This window comes from Desmodus rotundus, chromosome 5 (genome assembly GCF_022682495.2).
Source record: "Desmodus rotundus isolate HL8 chromosome 5, HLdesRot8A.1, whole genome shotgun sequence".
NCBI lineage: Eukaryota > Metazoa > Chordata > Mammalia > Chiroptera > Phyllostomidae > Desmodus > Desmodus rotundus.
The window spans coordinates 156,976,696-156,996,728 of record NC_071391.1 but is presented as its reverse complement, the minus strand read 5'-3'; the positions used below and the strand labels follow the sequence as shown (position 1 = coordinate 156,996,728).

The window sequence follows — 20,033 nt, the reverse complement described above, 5'->3', positions numbered from 1 at the left end:
AAGGGCTATCTGATGTCAGGCAGGGGGCATCTCTGGAAACAAGAGCAGGTCCTGTGAGAGAAGCCCGGCTCACCCTCACCTGGCTCTCTCAACAGCGACCTGTGGCAGTGTGATGGCCTGAGGTCAGACACCACGGCAGATGACATGTGCAACTGTTCCTGATCAATGTGTTCTTATGATTTAAGGATTAGAAGCATGGATTTTTACAGAGAGAGCATCAGAAGCCCACATTTCTACAGATTTTTATCAAAGGCAGCATCTCAGAGGAGCAGAGAACGGCTGGTCTGTGGTGGGCAGGATTCTAAGCGGGCACAAACATTCCTCGCCCTTCTATCATCGCCTCTCTTTTGAGTGTGGGGGGGACCTGTGACTCTGATAACAGGTTACTCCCAGACCAAGTCATGCCATACAGTGAAATGACTGTAAGGGAGATGATCCTGGCAGGCCTAACCTTATCCCAGGAGCCCTCCAAAATCTGAGTTGGCAGGAGGGAAAGTCAGAGATTCAAAGGACTAAAAGAGGAAATGCGCCACAGCGGGTTTCAAGATGAAACGCATGTAGAAAGGACCTGTGAGTGACCTCTAGGAGCCAGAGGAAAAGCTGGAAAGAAAACGGGGACCGCAGTCATAAAGCCACAGGAACTGGATTTCGCCAATACCCTGAATGAGTTCAGAAGTGGGCTTTTGGATATGCAGGGGCATAGGGAGGCTTCTGAGATGCAGGTGAGGCTGATTCTCAGCTAGGTGGGAGTCACGTGGGAGTCTTGCTTGATGCTCATTCACAGAGAAAAACATTTGCATTTTAAGCACTTCTCTGCAGTGTCACTGTTGAATTAGAAAAAGTTCAAAAATGCAAATAACTGGTAAGGAATTGCATTTTTAAAAGTAAACTTTTCATCAAGCAATGTATCTTACCACCTTTATTCCTACTCTTTTTTCACTCCTGATAATTTCTCATCTAAATATATTTAAAAAAATATTTAAAAAAGATTTTATTTGTTTACTTTTAGAGAGAGGGGAGGGAGGGAGAAAGAAAGGGAGAGAAACATGTGAGAAATATAATCACATGGCCCCAGCTGGGGACCTGGCCCACAACCCAGGCATGTGCCCTGACTGGGACTCGAATCGGCGATCTTTCGGTTCACAGGCCAGTGCTCAATTCACCGAGTCACACCTGCCGGGGCTCATATAAGAATGCTTTTTAAAAATAAAAGACAGTGGAATACCAGTTGGCCTTTCCAGTGGCTGCCTCAAAGAAGTCATCTTTTTTATTCCTTAGAAATGTTCGTAACACAACATGGTGATCAGAAATAATACTACCAAATAGAAGTGTCATTTCCTAAGGGGAAAACACATTGCTCTTGGCAATGACCATCAGTAGCATTCCTGGAAATGAGCAGAATTCAGAGTTTCAAGCACCACAGTGAAGGAAATATCTAGTAGCAGGAGTAATGGAAACAAAAACATGAAAGAAAGAGAATGGTTTAGAAGAATCGTAATGGTTCACTTTTGTTTCATTACAAATCTAAATACCGGAGCTGAAAAATCCCGCTGAGGAGTCTAACATTCTGTTTTATTCACTGCCACCATCTCTACAATCTGCATAATGTTCAAGTGTTACTCTAGGACTTCGACGCTAGCAGAGTGGCTCAGGGTTTGGAACAGCTGTGCGGGGGCTAAAGTTGGAGATCCACAGGATATTCTCCTCCCAGGTCAAACGGTATCATCGAAGTCTCCAAGGACACATCATCTACAAAAGAAGGCTGCCTTCTGTTTAACTCAGTTGTCTGTCTTGATGTCATTTTGTCTGTCCGAAAAAAATCTCAACTCATCTTTAAGTCCCATTTCACGTATCTTCTCCCCCCTTACTTATCTCAGTAGAACTAATCTCTCTTCTCCTGGTACCACTCACGCCTTGTATCTGTGTTCATAATAGCCTTTACATAATAGAATTGACGTAAAATTCTCCACTTGTTACCCCTACCATGCTGGAAGCAACTTAAGGGCTGGGCTATCTTTCACGTATCATTCTCTCTAGTGCTATTTAAGTGCTTGGCTCATGCCAGGACTCAGTAGAGGTTGTTCAATGAAACAAATGGGCAGGGGCGGTAGCTGGCCTGGCTGGTGTTTTTCGGGCAGTGAGGAGTCTGGAGGAAAAGCCTGCTGCCTTCTTTTAAGTGATGCTAGAGCTGCTTTCACAACGGAGGCCAGAACTGGAGGCTGGAGCACACTGACACTGGTAAGCCAAGGTGGCATGGACCAGCTTACCATGGGGACAAATCACTGCCGGCGAGAGGGAGAGCCCAAGAGTGCCTAAGACTGGCCCAAAACTCAGCCACGTAATGCACTGCTCAGTGCAGCGAGAGAAAAGGCAGAGGGAAGTAAAAGGTTTTGGGGAGGCGTATGGATAGCTCTCTGAAGGAGAACTTGGGGGTGGAAAGCCAAGTTTCCTTGGTGGTGTGTCGATTCCAGAATGGCCTATTTGTTTGGTTTTGCCATTACGTTGGGGAGACAGAGCTGTTGGTGCTGAAGCAAAGGGAATTGCTGGAGATGGGCAGTTTAGCTGGGTGAAGTGTGAAGGCAGGAAATGGACCACGCGTGAGTGTGCACATTGCAGTGTAAAACGTGATTGTTATTCTGACCGACACACGACTCCTAGTCACTTTGATTCTCTTACATGGCTGTCAGGTTCTCTCTGTCCAAAGTACATACCATGAGTTTCAAACCATACCCAAAAAAAGTCAATTTCTTTGAAAAATGCTCATTACAAGATTTGTTGGATTAGAAAGAGGTTTGGTATATTCACCTCTATGACAGGAGGGTGGCTGGGAAGGGTAGCCAGTAGGAAGCACACACATAGGCGTGAAACAGCAACGTTTTCTTTGAAGTTCTCTTTAAAATAAAAAGTGTACTGACCATGGGAACTGAGACACGCCCTGCTGCAGCTGGATGTAGGTGGACGTGCTCTGGACAGGGCCTGCCGTGAGTCCACTGCCCATCTCCCCCCCACCACGAAGTTGTCTTGTGGGGCTTATGAAGCCCAGACATGTCCGGGAGGGTTGAGGCTGGCAGGTTTTAGCTATGGTGGGGAGAAGATGGAGTTAACTGTCTTGGTCACTGGTAACTAGTATGGATGGGGTTAACCAGCTGGGTGTTTGATGGGTGGGGTATGCTATAATGAAGTCCATGGAAGATGAGTCCCAGGACCATCTTGGAGTGGGGATGTAGTAGATACTATGTACCTACCCTCATTTTCTCTACTAGAAACACGGGAAAGTCGAGACACATGACTTCATATCTCTTACAGCGAGGGATGCTGCATGGCTCTCGCCAATAATCTATTGGCAGAAGTTCCTGGGGGAAGACTTCTCTTTGTAAGTAAGCCAAAGCCCCATCGTGAGTAAGCCCTCCATTTCCCCCCCTTTCCCTTCATCTGGCTGAAGGTCAGACGTGAGGCCTCAAGGGGCAGATGTTGTCACGTGATCATGAGATGACAGCATGGAAATGAAGGTTTATGTGCAAAGGACAAAAGGACCCACATCCTTGATGGCACCGTTCTGATGTTCTCTGACTCTGGACTAGGTGCCTCTACAGTCCCGGTGCACGAGAAAAACAGGCTCCTGTTTGGGCCCTGTCATAGTTTTCTGTTATCTGCAGCTAAACTCTACCCTAGCAGATTAAAGCAAGTAATGATGGGGACTTTGGACCTCCTGGGTGTTTCTGGTCACAGCACAGGGGGTGGGGCTGTCCTCGACCTCTGATCAAACTTGGCACTTGTCTGGGGAGAAGAGCGGCACCATGCCGTGTCTATACATACTAGGACTTCTGTGAGAGCACGCAGGGGTAGGAGCCGACTGAAAGGGAGCCTTTCCAGAGATAGCCCCTCCTAGCACATCTTGACTGGTCATGAGGCTGGCAAGATGTTGCTGAATGTTGGGGGCTAGGCAGGTGCAAGCCAAGTAGGACTGCATGGGAGCAAAATCCTTGGGCTGGAGGACTGGAGACTAGAGGGTCCCAGAGACATGAGTATCAGGTGAAGTCTTCCTACAAGGGGAATTCTTCGGCATTCTTTATTTTTTCCAGATTGTTTTCAACCTTTTCCTAATGGTGCCAAATGTGGCTTTTAGCAATGTGAAAACCAGACTTAAAAATGTAATTCTTCCATTCTAAAATTTCTGCAGAACGTAGAGGAATGTTTATTATCCACACAATGTAGTATGCATTTCTCCATAAACCAAGAATGTGGTTATAACCATCCACTTGGTTTGCAAACAGATAATCTTATCTATGTGATAATAAGTTCACCAAAGTGCAAAACACAACTTTGAAGTGTGTAATTTTAAAAAATTATACATTTTTAGAGTGGTGGGTAATTTAAATATATATAAATGTAAAAAAATTTTTTTTAGAAAAAAAGAGAAAAATCTTGTCATTTAATTCTAAAACAGAGATGATATTCTAGTTCCATATCTAATCACCTTTTGCCCTAAATCCCTAATACTAACCACATACACACACAAAACCCTTTTTCTTCATTGCTGAATTTTAGGCTAAACTTCCACGCATCAGCAGAGTTGGAGCTGGGGTGCCCATTTCAGCAGCACATTTACTAAAATTGGAAGGACACAGAGAAGATTAGCAGGGCCCCTGCACAAGCATGACACGCAAATCCGTGAAGCTGCAGCCGGCGTTCACACGTGCATCTCCCCAGGCCACACGCGCAACGACAGAAGAGGTGACACGGGAGTGCAGTGCTGTCTTATTCAGAAAAGTATTCTGGGACTGAGTCAGACATATTCTGAGAAGTGTGTAATTCTGTAGTGAAGCCATTGAATAGTTCAGTTTTTTTCATATCATTACACATGTTTTCAAAAATTACTTTCACATCGATAAAGGAAAGATTATGAGAGTTTCTTTTACAAGAACGTAAGCAGCAGAGTAATGCAACTCACCAGGAAGGCCCTTGGTCTCGGCACCGTTTTTCTAGTTAGGTAACCGAAGTGAATTAAGACATCACATCATTTTGGCCTAACTAATGGAAAGACCCTAGAATATTTTTTAAAGTTAATTATCTTGACCTGTGAAACTGCTAAGCTAAATTATATTTGCTTTTAGCTTTGATCAGGAAATTCAATTTAGCTGTCTCAGTGAAAAGTCTATTTCTTGTGAAACAGAACATCTATTCTAAAGAAAATATGTAGGAGAAAACATTCCAGAATCAAAGTAAAAAAGCTTACATATTTTCTTTGAAAAGAACATTTAAAACAATGTAGTTATGCAAGCTGAATGGATGAGCACTAGGGTAAAGTTTCTGAAGGACGCTCCCTGAGTGAGGGCTGCTCTTCCCTGAACGCCGGACGGGAATGAGGGCTTGCCACTTGGCCTGGTGAAGGAGGCGAAGGCACAGAGACTCGGCCTGTGGGAAGGGGCAACTGTGTTCGAAATACTTGAATATTTTGATTCCTTGAATTTTTCAGACCTTGCAACAACAAGAATCTGTGTATAAACTCAAGGCTACAGAAACCCAGTTTCTAGATAGGGCAGGATTTATTATCCACCACTTGGACTGGCATACTTCCTCCGTCTGTTTCCGTAAGATTTCTACTGAAGCACAGACGTTACATAATGTGCAAACATCGCAAGGCCTGCAAGTCAAGTGGGCACATTGAAGGTCATTGTCTGGATGACAGGCCAGAGAGAAGCAGGTCTGCAGGGGAAATGTCCGGAAGGCACGGAGAGAATGGCCCCTGAGAATGATCTGGGACCTGGTCTCCCTGTCTCTGGATAACCCCTCTCCTTGTGTAACCTGAAAACCACGCCACCAACTCAAGGAGCTGGTCTGAACAGTGATGACCTTCACCCTGCATGGGATATAAGCTCGGGAAGAGTCCACTAATCACCTGCAAGGGCCAGTGCCTTATGAGTACTGCTTTCTCTCAGCTGGGACCTTCTATTTGCAGTAAGCAAGGCAACAGGTAGTTGTTGCAAGAGGAGGCGAGGGTGACGGGATTCAAAGGGCACCGGTGGGAAGAGGCTGGCTAGGATAAAAGAGATGCTTGGGTAAGGATCATCCAAACGTCACTACTAGGAGACTGAAACAAGGGCCCTAACAAAAAGAAGACAGGTATTTTTGCCCCCTTTCCCTTTACCCAAGGTCATGCAGACTGAGTGGATAATGGGGAAAAACCCCAAACCAGAGACCACCAAAGTACTGGTTACTTGGACATCAGATGACCAGATCCAGAATGAAGAGAAGAAAAAAACCATAGCAGGAAGGGATGTCAAAAATAGGAGGGCTGTGCTTCGTGCTTGGTTTACAAGTTGGTTGTTTGGAGGAGCGATGAAGCGATGTGGCTGAGAGTTCAGTGTGGTTTAGAGTCAGTTTTGCACAGAGTCTATCTCTACTCTGGTTGTGCGGGAAAGGAATCTCAGGGCTTTCCAAGCAATAGTGTACATAGTGTTGGCCTTGAGTCACAGAGAGGAAGGTGTCCTGCGTCCAAACTGTCTCGCTATTTGATGCCTGCACTTGGTGCTGCTGCTGAAAGATGCAGGAGGTCAGTCACTGCGGCCTAAAGGAGGGTTTCTTTCTCTCACGTGCAGCTTAGGAAGGCTACTGCTTTAAGAGGGTGTTTATAATTCTGATACAGAAACAATGGAAAATGCCTTTCATAATTACCTGTTTTAAAAACATTAAACACTTGATTATTTGTCATATGTAATGTATTATATTTAGCCCTCTGTATCCATGGGTTTCACATCTGTGGATTCAACCAGGCTTGAATTGAAAATATTAAAAAAAAAAATCACAGAAAGTTCCAAAAAGCAAAACTTGAATTTGCCACGTGCTGAACAGTCTGCTGAATCCACTCAAATGAAGTGTGTACCATGTGCACCGTGACCTATGTGCAAATAGAGGTTATATGCAAATACCACGCCATTTTCTTTTTTCTTCATTAAATTTCTTGGGGTGATATCGTTTATTCAGATTATATAGGTTTCAACTGCAGATTTCTATGACACACAATCTGTATACTCATTGTGTGCCTACCATTTTACACAAGGGACTACAGCATCTGGAAATGTTGGTATCCATGCAGAAAGGGGTCCTGGAACCAATCCCCCGTACTGACAGATGACTGTGTATAGGTCACTAAATACACATAGGAAAACAAATAAAACTTTCTTACATCCCCTGTCTGGATTTGGGTTCAGAAAATATTTCAAAGGAGGCATAGGAAAGTACAGGTAGTTGCCTATCTAATGCCTATCAGAAACCCAGATGTTTTGGGTAGAGTGTTCTGTAAATGTCTATTATATCCTGGTGGCTGATAATATTCTCGAGCTCTTCTATATACTTGCTGACTTTCTGCCTTGCTCCATCAATTGCTGAGAAAGGGGGATTTAAGTAGCCAACTACATATGTTGGTAGGCTCGTTCATCACTGCTGGCAGGTCTGTCGGTTTGTGCTTCAGATATTCTGCCTGGTGTGTACACACTGAGGACTGCTGTATCCTCCTGACAGATTGACCCTTTTGTTACTATCAGGTACTGTCCCTCTTTGCCTCTGTAATTTCCTTTGTTCGGAAGTCTACTATCTGAAAGAGGCTTCCCCGACTATCAGAGCAGAGCATTCCTATGAAACCTTTCCTAAGCCAAATGGCTGAAAGTGAAGAGTACCTCCTGCTTTCCAAAAGTCCACATTATACCACTTGGCTTTTACGAAAGACCAACATTAGTGTGCTAATGCTTTTGTTGTTGTTGTTGTTGTTTTAAGTGAAAATCCTCTTTGGATTTCTTCTGGTTAGTGCAAATAAGTAACAAGTATTTTGTAAAAGTGAAGTGATGTCATACAAACTTTTGGAAAGCAGGGGATGCTTGCATTACTACATTCATTCCTGTTCATTTGGACCAGTGTTTGCATGATATGTATTTTCTCACTCTTTTACTTTCAGTCTAGGTATGTACTTCTATTTGAACTGAGTTTTCTGGAGACAGTATAGAGTTATGTTTTTAAACCCACTCTGCCAATCTTTGTCTTTTAATTGTGTATTTTGGACTTTTATACTTAATGTAATTATTGGTATATTAGAGCTTGTATGCCATTTTATTATTTGTTTTATGTTTTTTTGTTTCTCTGTGTTCTTTCTTTTGTCTTCCTGTGTATTAATGGATATGTTTTACAATTGCATTTTCATTTACCTGTGGTGTTTTTGAGTATCTCTTTGTATAGACTGTAAAGTGGTTATTTGAGGTATTACATTTTATATGTATATACATACACATATAAATCTATTGGTATTGGCATCTTACCATTTCGAGCAGATGTAGAAACCTTTCCTCCTTTTTGTTCCTTTACCCTCCCCTATTTAGGATATAATTGTCTTAAATACTTCTGCGTACATGTAGAACCATATCAGTGTTGTAATTGTTGCTTCAACTGTTAAACATAATTTAGAAATCTCAAAAAGAGAAGAAAAATATGATTCCTCTCTTTTTTCTTTGTTTTTTCCTTTCTTAATGTTTCAAGATTCCTTCTTTTATCATCTCCTTTACATTTAGAGAACTTCTTACAGCGATTCTTTTATGACACATCTGGTGATTACAGATCCCTTTGGCTTTCCTTTGTTGGAGAATGTCTTAGTTTCCTCTTTTTTCCCTGAAGGACATTTTCACTGGACATATAATTCAGTACTAACAGTTCTTTTCTTTATGCACTTGAAATATATGTGTCATTTCTTTTGGCCGCTATAGATTCTGATGAGAAACCAGCTGTCACTCAAGTAGATTTTCCTCTATAATTAATGTATCATTTCTCTCTGGCTGCTTTCAAGACATTTTCTTTGTTTTAGCTTTAAAAAATTTAATTATGATGTGTTGTGCAGTTTTCTTTGGGTTTTTCCTTGTTTGGAGTTCACCCAGCTTCTAGAATCTGCAGGTGTATGCCTTTTGCCAAATTTGGGAAAATTTCTATTTATATTGTTCTATCCTTATGTTTACCAATTCCTTTCTCTATCTCTTCCACTTTACTGTTAAGCCTATCCATTTTTAATTTTTAGAATTACTCATTTTTAATTTTAGTTATTGTACTTTAAAATTTTAAAATTTCCAAATCTCTTTCCTGACAGCTTCTATTTTTCATTAGTTTCACACATGTTTACTAATTGCTCAGTAAAGCATTTTTATAATGGCTGCTTTAACATCTTTGTTAGATAATCCTGATATCTCTGTCATTTTGGTGTTGGCATCTATTGTCTTTCTCAATTCAAGTTGAAATTTTCTGGGTTCTTAGTATGACAAGAATACTAACTAAAACATGGACATTTTGGGTATTATGTTATGATACTCAGATCTTATATAAACTTTCTGTTTTAGCTTTTTTCTTTTCTGACACTTCTCACACTTCCAGGTGGGGCAGAAATCTAAGTCCTCCACTCGATCTGTTGCCACCCAAGGGGTGAAAAGGCTCCTCTACTACTCAGCAGGGGTAGAAATTCTGACTTCCCACTCATCTCCCACTGTTACCATTCTGGCTGGGGGGGGAAGGACTGCCTTGCTACTTCTCACAAGACCCCCACTGATCTCACAGGGGGTGTGGTGGCCCCATGACTGTGAGGCAATGGTGAAAGTCCCGACACTCCACTCAGTCTCTTCCAGACACCCCTCAAATGGGGAAAGAGTGGGCACCTCATTACCGCTAAGTAGGGGTTTAGTCCAGGCTTCCCACTTGGCCTTTGTTGGCATGGGTGAGAATAAGGCTGCCGTTTTTACTATGGTGCTTGGCTAGATTAGAACAGCTACCTAAAAGTGTCTTTTAGAAAGGTTGCCATTTTTATGGTCCTTTGGCTGTTGTTGGGGCTTTTTGGGTCTGCACCCGCACCCACTGGTGTTTCTGGGTTCTGGCTGCAAATCTAGAGTATACGTGGTGAAAAGAAAACCCAGAGAATGCTCCATTGTGTTGTTCCTTGGTTCCAGGGTCCCTATTGTTTGTTTTCTTCTCTACCTTTCAGCATCTTCTTGTGTTTATTTTACATATAATGTACAGGGTGTTTTTGTACCTAGCAGGAGAAACAGGGAAAAATACGTCTATCTCATGTTCTTGGAAGCAGAAGTACTTGGAGGAAAATGGAGTCCCTAACTGGAGAATGCTTTGTTAAAGTCTTTCTATAGAGTAAAAAGAAAAATGTCAAAAAAGAAAAAAAATGTAAGGGGAGATAAGGTGAATTATTGAAGTGTAAGTAGAGTCATTTTGTACATGTTTGCCAGAATTTCAAGTGATTTCTGTTTGTTCTCAAATACTTTCCAAAGGTGTACTGGCCCTCAGAGATCATCTAGTCTACTCTTGACCTGACCGATGACCAAGAACCAGAAAGGCGAAAGGACTAAACTGAGGCCACAGAGTGAGGCTGGGGCAAAACCAAATGAGAGTCAAGGGCTCCTAGCTTGCAGTGAGTGCCATTTTCACTTACTAGGCCACCTCTTTCTTCACTGCGATAGGACGGAAAGATGAGGGGCAGGACCAGAAGGTCTTTCAGGGACATCTCCAACTTCAATCTTTGGCGATTTCTGTGACTGTCCCGAACCTTGCATCCCTTCTCACTATCTTGTCTTCTTCCCCTGCTATGCTAAGGCTAAATAAATAATAGGCGTTAGGTAGAACATGGAAGAAAATAAAGCCCACAAACACAGATAATGTATTACATTTCTATTTGTGATGACTGTTTCTTGCTACATATTTGGAAAAACACCTCCCATGTAGGCTGTACAAGTGTGAAGGCAGGGAGGGCTGTGACTTGTGTCTGGACTCACTATGCATGTGATATCACGGCACAAAGTGTAGGTGAGTGTGACACACTTTATTCAGGAGCCCTGCCTTTAGGGTTCGTTGGGGCAAAGAGACAATGGAGCAGCTATGGTAAAAGGACGCTTAGCACAGTGGCCGATGGCCTGAGTTTGGACACTACCCACTAGTTGTGTGACTCTGGGCAAATATGTGCAGTTCTGTTATGTACAGAGACAGAACATTTCTGTACCTCAGTATCTTCACCTGTGAAATGGGAACAGTGTCAAAAACTAAACCTCATTAGTTCTGAGAAATACAGGTAAAATCTTAGAATGGTGTCTTTAGCTACTACTGTAACTGTTGTTATATAATTCATTGAAGGCCTCTTATAAATAAATAAAATAGACAATTTGCATATATTATATTTAATCCTAGAATAATCTCTTGAAGTGTGGGATATTATTATCCCCATCTTATAGATTAAGAAAGTAAGATTATTTTATGAAAATCATTTATAAATACAGTATAAATTAATATTAACTAAAAAGATAGGTTACATTTAAAAACATCATTTGAAGCGAAAAGTAACAGAAACATACCCTGGCACATATAGAAAATAGAATCAGCAAAGTAGTGATATTACCAGGGTTATATGACCATGTCTATTAGTTATTACTTTTAAAATTTAACCCCTTCCAAAACCATTTAAGGAGGAAAATAAAAGCAGAGCCTGTTCACTCTAGGGGAATAGTGGGTGTGGTTCGCTTGGGTTGGTTTTGCAAAGTTCTCACACTGGACTATAGGGCACACCCTGGACTCCCGCAAGGGTTCCATATATGCTATGCAAGAATTCCTCTCACCTTTCTGCATCTAGAGTGGAGAAATAGCAGGATAAGGTTTAAAAGTAAAGCTTGAAGAGACTTTTCTATCTGTCAAACAAAACTCCCCCCACTTTATTCTCATTTTATTTCTTGTTTTAGACTTTTGGAAGGAAAAAATTCAACAAATAATTCCTTGGTTGCTATTGATCCACTGTCTGAGATTATTCTCCTAGTGCTTTTGGATAGAAGAATACAACCCATACTTGTTTAAATGTGCTTACTTACCAAGGCAGAATGGCTCCAACACGTTCAGGACTAAAAATTCACTCTGCAAGTTCATCCTCTGAAGGGCCTTTCTGATGAACCAGGACTTGATTTTCTCTGGACATGGTTTAAGGAGCAAGTAGCCAGAAGCATAGAGAGCATATCGAAGCCAGCACAGGAGTGGGGTGGCGATCCTGCCATTGGGCGTCTCGGACATTCGCTCAATCGTTGGGAAGAGCAGACAGGAGCGGATTATCTACAAGAGGGAGCATATTTTGATGAGAAATTTCTTAAGGGATAACCTACTGCTTTACCGTTCCTTTTATATAGTATTGGCAAGTGGCTGGGTTTTGGAATATGTCTAAAGATCTGTTCAGACCAGAAATCACCACCACTGTTGTCCCAGCCCACAGCCAATCTGGGTGGATAGAAGGATGCCCCTTGAATCGATGGGGTTAATTTTCAGGGTGAGAAGGAAATCAGATTCCTGGGTAACGTCTTGATTGTGACAGCAACTCATAATTCCTTTGAAAGATTGATGAAAGTAGAAATTAATATACCATTTCAGTAGTTATAACAACTTTGCTTCACTAATGAAATCAGAAGTAGAGCCACATAAAAACTCTTTCTAGTCAGCATTTTAAAAAATTGATTTTATTTGGAGACAGTCCACTTTTGAAAGCTCCTCTGTTCCTTAATGCTACCAACCAAGGATAGTCTTTAACAGGCCAAGGACAAGTGAGGCTGGAAATCTCTACCTTATGGGAAAATGTTTAAGGACAAAAATATAATCTCAACTCAATTTCCCAGAACATCAGGAAATGAATTTTAATAATACTCCAGGAGAAAAAATGGCATTGCTAAATATTTCAAAATTTACCATTATTTAATGTATTAATATTTAAATGATTAACACCTAAAAACAATTTCTATAGGGAACACAAGTCAATAACAGAGTAACAAAAATGGAATAGGATTGTCGATGTTAACAGATTGCAGAAGAGGAAGTGAGAATGAATGCAATGGTTTTGCTGTTTAAAAAAATTAAAATGATTAAGTATCACATACTGAAAAGTATACAAAATTTAAATGTGACATTTAACAAATAGTTTATAAAATGAAGTTATGTGAGTCAAGAAATAAAACAGCCGGCATGGCATCTTCCAGTCACAACTCTGTCCTGCCTTCCTTACTTTGCTTTGTATCAATGCTTACCATCCCTTAATATTATACTCACTTCCTTGTTTCGCTTTACATTAATACTTTTCATCCTACAACAGAACAAATTGGGTCTCCCCCAAATCTACATGTTGAAGACCTAACTCCCAATGTGACTGCATCTAAATGTATATTTTTTATTTATTAATTTTTTTGAGAGAGAGAGGGAAGGGGGGGAGGGAGAGAGAGAGAGAGAGAGAGAGAGAGAGAAAGAGAAACATTGATTTACTCATTACTTTTTGTACATGCCCTGATTAGAGATCAAACCCGCAACCTTGGTGCATCTGGACGACGTTCTATCCAACTTAGCTACCACTCCAGGGTTCCAATGTGACTGTATGTAGAGATAGACAATTAAGGTTAAATGAGGTCATAGGATCAGTTATAAGGGAGACCCCAGAGAGCTTGCTGTCTCATCCTGAGCACACACAAAGAAGAGGTCTGGCGGTCTGGTGAACACCAGGGGGAAGGTGGCCATCTGAAAGCCAGGAAGAAGTCTCATGGGAAACCAAACATGCTGGCGTGCTGGTCTTGGACTTCCAGCCTCCAGAAAGAACAAATGTCAGTTGTTTAAGCCACACAGTCTATGGCATTTTGTTACAGCAGTTTCAGCAGACTAACACATATCCCTTAACACTATAGTTAACTTCTTTCTGTTAACGAAATTTATATGAATGTAATCATGCATATGTTTTCATGTTATACTTCCTTGACCCAACATTGTCTGTAAGATTCATCCATGTTGATATATGTAGCAATAGATTATCTTTGCATGCAATATACTTGTCTATTGTATGAACATACCTCAACTTTTCAGTCCAGACACACTGTAAGTATGCTGCTATGAACATTTTTATACATGTTTCTTGCTACATGTGTGCATGTGTTTCTGTTGACTGTATCAGCTTTAATAGAAATACAGTATCCACATGTTCAGCTTCAGGAGATAACCCAAATAGCTTTCCAAGGTAGTTGTAGCAATTTACCCCCATAACAGCAGACATGAGAGTTCAATATTTCTACCTGTGTTCATCACATCTGGCACTGGCAAACTTTGTAATTATGACTAACCTGGTGTATTTCCCTGTCGCTTTAATTTGTTGAATAGCTTTTATATGTTGATTGGACATTTTCTATATCCTCTGGGGTGCTTATGCAAGTCCCTTGCACATTTTTCTACTAGGCTGGCTGTCTTTTTATTTTTCTTATTGATTCATAGGAGCTGTTTTTTATTCTGCATACCAGTCCTTTACCTCGTGGCAGTCCTCAGCTTGCCCGGTGAACTCTTATTCATCTTACTTTTGTCATAACAGAGGTAAGTTCTTAAGTTTGGTACCGTTGACTTTAACAGTTTTTTTCTTTACAGTTACAGCTCTCTGTGCCTCGTTCAAGAAGTTCTTCTTTAACCTCAAATCATGAAGATATTTTTTCACTCAAAATGTTTTAGAAATCAGATAGTGCTACCTCTTATCTGTTCTACACTGTGGGTTTAAGCCTTCATTCGTGTTTAACGTCAGTGTGTCTGTTCCTGTGATTTCAGGCATCAGTGATTTGCCCTTTCCCTTACAGATCTACACTCCTCCTGCTGGATGGGCTGAACGCACTCTCCCAGCAGGACCTGAGAATAAAGGTGGGTTTTTGTAGACTTGGTCTCCTAGTCCTTTTTCACTGTAACCTGTTTGATGGCGTTGCCCAAATGTTAAAACTTGATCAGGTAGCACTTATAATTCTGCCTTCATGTCTCTCTTATTAATGGAGAAAAGGGATTTGAGGGGAAACTGTGTAAGACTCTTTTCTTTCCAGCCATATCTTGTTTTTCCTTGGTCATATCTGTCAGCTAAACGTTCAGCCATTTCCTGTAGACTTTTCCTTTGCTCTCAACAATGACAGATATTCTAGTTGTTTCTTTTTTGGTCACAATAATTTGACCTCTACTAGACCTCCTCTTCTGTTTCATAAATAAGAATGAACCGTTCCCTGAATGCCTCTGTGGCTTTGATGGGGAATAAAAGACATTCTTCAGGAGCAGGGGGCCACAGCCTTTTCAGATGATTTTTAAAATCCTGGCTTGGCAACAACAGATTGCAAAATGCTCCTAATTTGCTTTTTCAATGAATGCAGGGTTTCAGCCGGAATACAGGAGTTTCTGCCACCCTGGTATCTTCTCAAGTACAAAGCAGAGATGCTGGATGTACAGATGGTACTTAGAAAGGCCTTATGAGGCATTCGTGGGAACCTGTAATGATCTCAGCTCCAGAACGTCAGGGATGATCCAGAATCCTCCTCCAATCAGAGTCGGCTGCCTGGACTGCAATGGCTTATACAAATGTCATACACAGGTGACCCTTGAACAACGCAGGGCTTTGGAGTGCCTCCCCCCATTCAGCCAAAAGTCTGTGTATGAGTATTGACTCCCCTAAAACTCAGTCATTCCTTATTATCCAAAGGGAATCAGTCCCAGAATCCCCATGGATACCCAAATCTGCAGATTCTCAAGTCCCTTACATAAAACGGTATAATGGGTGTCCAACCTTTTGGCAACTCTGGGCCACACTGGAAGAAGAAGAGTTGTTTTGGACCACACATTAAATACACTGTGACACAGAGTCACACAAAAAATCTCATAATGTTGTAAGCAAGTTTACAATCTCATGTTGGGCCGCATTCATGGCCATCCTGAGCCGTGTGCGGCCCAAGGGCTGCAGGTTGGACACCGCTGGGTGCACACAGTCAGCTCTCCACATCCAGGGATTCCCAACTGTGCATGGAAAACAGTTTTCGAGCCATGGTTAGCTGCAGCCTTGGATATGAAACGCGGGGATCCAGAGGGCCGACTATATATTTATTGAAAAAAAATCCACGTATAAATGAACCCATGCAGTTCAAAGCTGTGCTGCTCAAGATTCACCTGTATAAAGATTTAAAAAAAAAAAAAAAATTCGGACTAAGGTTAAGAGATCTCTAGGAAGTATTACTGGACAAGAAAAGTCAGTTAAAGGAATCATACGCAGTAGGAATTCCAACCCCATGCACGCAAACACAGAGAGAGAAGGGATGACATCAGCTCTGGAATCCCAGGGCTTTTCTGATACCTGGTTGCTTTTGTTCCCTTCTAGCACAACACATGGATACAGTAATTGTTGAGGACACAGGGCTAGCAGAGCAGGGAGCGCAGGCACCATTCTGACCCCTATCTTCAGTTGCAGGAAGCACAGGTGAAGAGCCCAACAGCTTTCCCACGTGTCCAGTTCTCCCCATTCTCGTGTTCGATCCACAGTGGGTATGCCACCGCTTGTCTTTGCACTTTAGTCCAGAGATGCTCTTCAGGACTTCTCCGAATGGCTCAGTCAAACATGACTGCTGTCCCACAGATGTGGGATGTGTCCTTCGAAGTGGCAGAAGGTGAGAGATCTAACAATACCAAGTGTGAAGACGTGGATCAAGAGGAACTCTTAAACACGGCATTAACCATCACACGTTCTCTTCTGTTTTAAAGTACAACCCCGTTAGTGGGTGTCTGGAGCTCCACAGAGTAAATTTTTGTTGCATTGTCTAAAGTTGGCAGTTTACTTCAGGGAGCTGGCGTTTCACTTGGATATCAAGCAGCGTGCTTCAAGAACACGAGCGGCAGAAAGGATGAAAAAATCTCCAGCGTCTGGAACGGCGCTACAATTAAGCATTGACCCTGCACCTGCAGGATATGTGCTGCCGAAGCGAGCATGACTCTGCACCTTCAAAGTCACAATTCTTCCACTCTCTTCAGGGTAGTTCTAATATCACGTCTTTTTACTCCTGTGTTACTGGACTTAACAAAACCTGAGAGATTTAAAACAGGGGTGGATTCACAAAAAGCAAAATCTTCGGTGTGGAGAGAGGTGCGGTTTCTCACGGCCCTGCTGAGAGAGACCTCCCAGCTGAAGGGCTAAGAAGGAGCTACCCTCCCGAGCCCACAGGAAGGGTCCTCCCTCAAGGATGAGAACCGGTTTCCTGATGGCGGCGGTGGCAGCAAAGGCAATGACAAAGAAACTGACTTCTCAGGTCAGGCCAAGCCTGAGCCCCACCTGGATCCGTGTGCTATGGTAAAGAAGCCAAGCCAGGTTGGTCACGGTTCACAGTCCCTGCAGGCTCTCTGGCAGTCAATGTTCTTCAATAATGCCTCTAAAAGCTCTGTGGTCTAGTCTTCCACATCTAGGTTCACAATCTACCTGAAACGAATTTTTATGTGTGGTGTGAAATATGGGTCAAATGCAATTTTTTTCCATCTGGAAACCCCATTGTCCCGGCACTATTAAGTACACAAAGGCCGCCCTTTCCCCGCTTCTCTGCAGAGACACTTCTGTTGTAAAGCCTGTGTATGGGGTCCTTTTCCGGGCTCTCTAATCCATCCCACTGGTCTACTTCCCTAACTCTGCAGAGAGCACACGGCTTATTTACTACAGGCTTATGATACACTTTGACACTTGGTAGAGTAAGTTAAACCCCCATCTTGTTCTTCAAAAATGCCTTGGGTATTTTGGCTCTCTGCATATCCATAAACATTTTGGAATTGGTTCTTCAAGTTCCACAAATATCTTTCTGAGATTCTGATTGGGATTGTACTAAATTTATAAATTAATTTGAAGAGAGGTAATATTTTTACAATATTGTGTTTTCCAACCCATAAACATGGCATAGTTCTCCTTTTATTATAAATCGTTGGTGTCTGTAAAAATGTTTTATACATTTTACAGGTAGTCATCATGTAGTTTTTGTCAGATAATTAGGTACTTATTCATTTTATACTTTTGTAAATAGAGTATTTTAAAATTTTCATTTTCTAAATGTTTGTTGCTTATATGACATAAAAGTTATCTGCTTGTTGATTCTGCGTCCAGTAAACTTACTAAAGTCCTTCATTAGTTCTAATAACTTGTCTGTAGATTCTTTTGGATTTTCTAAGTACATACTTGTATCATCCACAAATAAATAGAGTTGTTTCTTCCTTTCAAATCCCTATATCTTTTATTTTTTCTCACTTTACTGATTTAGCCAAAGCCTTAATATAATGCTCAACAGAAATAATTCTTGCTCCTGAATTCAAACACAATTTCAGTACAGTCACCAGAAGGCATGACGTGCGCTGAAGGTTTTCTAGAGAGATGCTTTAGAAGATTAAAAAAGTTCCTCTATTTGTAGTTTGCTAACTGCTTTTTAAAATCATAAATGGATGCTGAATCTTATTAAATATCTTTTCTACACCTATGGAGAATGATTGTGGATTTTCCCCTTTTATTTATTAATGTGGTGAACTATCAACTGATTCGCTAATGTGAAACGGACTTTCTATTACTGGGATGAACCCACCACCCTCACCGCCCTTTGTATGTGTTACTGTTCCTGGTTTTCCAACATTTGGTGCAGGGCTTTTGCATGTTGCTAAGTGAGGATGGCTGGTAACTTTCTTATATTACTTTTTTTCTAGATTTGAATATAAATAAAGGTTTGCTATTTTGAGAAAACTGAGTTCAAGAGTATGTTCTTCTCCTCCATTATCTAGAGGATTTTATAACATAATAGAGTGATTTACTTTCTAAATACTTGATAGAACTCACCAGGGAAGCCTGGAGTTTTATTTTAAGAATGTTTTGACTACTGATTGCTTCATTTTCTTAATGGCTTAGAATCATTCATTCAGGCTTTCTATTTCTTCTTGAATCTACTTTGATGTTATCTTTTTCTAGGGATTTGTCCATTTCATTGAAGCTTCCAAATTCAATGGCATGAAGTTAGTTGATACCACCCTGCTGTTAAACTTCAACCTCTGGACCCCAGGCTGGTACTACTGCTTTCCTTTCTGATACAGATTGTTACTGCCTGGGAGAGGAGGCCTTCAATGCCTAGATGAGCTCTCTTCATCATAATGCTTTTCCTTCAGTGCTTATTTTGTTTACTATTAACATAGCGGCCAGCTTTCTTTTGGTTAGAATTTGTAAGATATAGCTTTCCCTCCTTTTACTTCCTGCCTTTCCATAACCTTAAATTTAGAATAGTTAGACTTTTTATGTAACCTGACAATTTCTGTCTTTTAACTAACATGACTAATATGTTCACTACATTTTCATTTAAATAATTGCTAATATTTTGGAGCTAGAACTCTAAATTTAAAATCTTATTTTGTTCTTGCTATTTTTTGTATCCCCTCACCCCACTTTTCTTTTTTCTTAATATCTTTTGCTTGAGAAAGATATAAATAGTAAGACATAATTGACAGTAAATAATAAATAATTATGTAAATGATATAAAATGAGTAAAACGTGTATGTAAATAGCAATAAATGAATAATAATTTTAAAACAACCATGTGACAACTTGAAGAACAAGTAACAACAGGCAACAAGTTAATACCTGAGTAAAAGACGTAGAATGCTAGGAAGTCTCAGGTCCCAAGGTCGGCAGGGAGGAAATGAAAAGGTGGAAGGAGGCCAGCAGTTGGGGGAGGCAGGGCTCAGCTCTAGGTGAGGTGTCTGGGGAAGGCCTCCGTGAAGGGCTGTGCGAAGGCAGCATGGGGTGAGCCGGGAGACTCCTGGAAAAGGGCTTTTCTGGGAGAGGGAGAAGCAAGCACGAAGGCCATCGACAGAACCTCCCTGGGGTGTTTGCATAAACGCAGGGGACAGCACTGCTGTCCTTCCCAGGGTGTGGACAGCAGCGCCACAGTGGCAGCAGGGGTACGGAGGGCCTAGCAGGACTGGCTTTGGTCCTAGTGGCCGCGCACCCTTTCAGGGGTGTGATAACAGGAGTGAGGCGCCGGGCTGCCATTTTAATAAGGTCCCCCGGCTGCTGTGTCGCTGCTGTCCCAGAGCTACCACCCCAGTGGAAGTAGACAAGGTAGAAAAATGACTCATAAATAGGGAAAGCAAAATTACCAGTGTTTATGGCTCATGTTTTAAAAATTCATGTGTAAAAATAAAAGCTA

General features: G+C 41.5%; 1 protein-coding gene and 1 non-coding gene across 4 annotated transcripts in view; one reads left to right on the top strand and one right to left on the bottom strand.

Annotated features, from left to right (window-relative positions):
- The window catches only part of LDAH (lipid droplet associated hydrolase), a 78,565-nt gene that overhangs the window by 16,311 nt on the left and 42,221 nt on the right, over positions 1-20,033 (bottom strand). For all 3 annotated transcript variants that reach the window (XM_024552498.3, XM_024552499.4, XM_045189619.2), the window contains exon 5: positions 11,886-12,120. In XM_024552498.3, the coding sequence (XP_024408266.1) occupies positions 11,886-12,120 (235 nt within the window). The remainder of the gene's footprint in view (positions 1-11,885; positions 12,121-20,033) is intronic.
- Positions 4,585-4,691, top strand: LOC112298216 (U6 spliceosomal RNA). Its single transcript, XR_002974122.2, has one exon. It is a non-coding gene; the product is annotated as a U6 spliceosomal RNA (small nuclear RNA).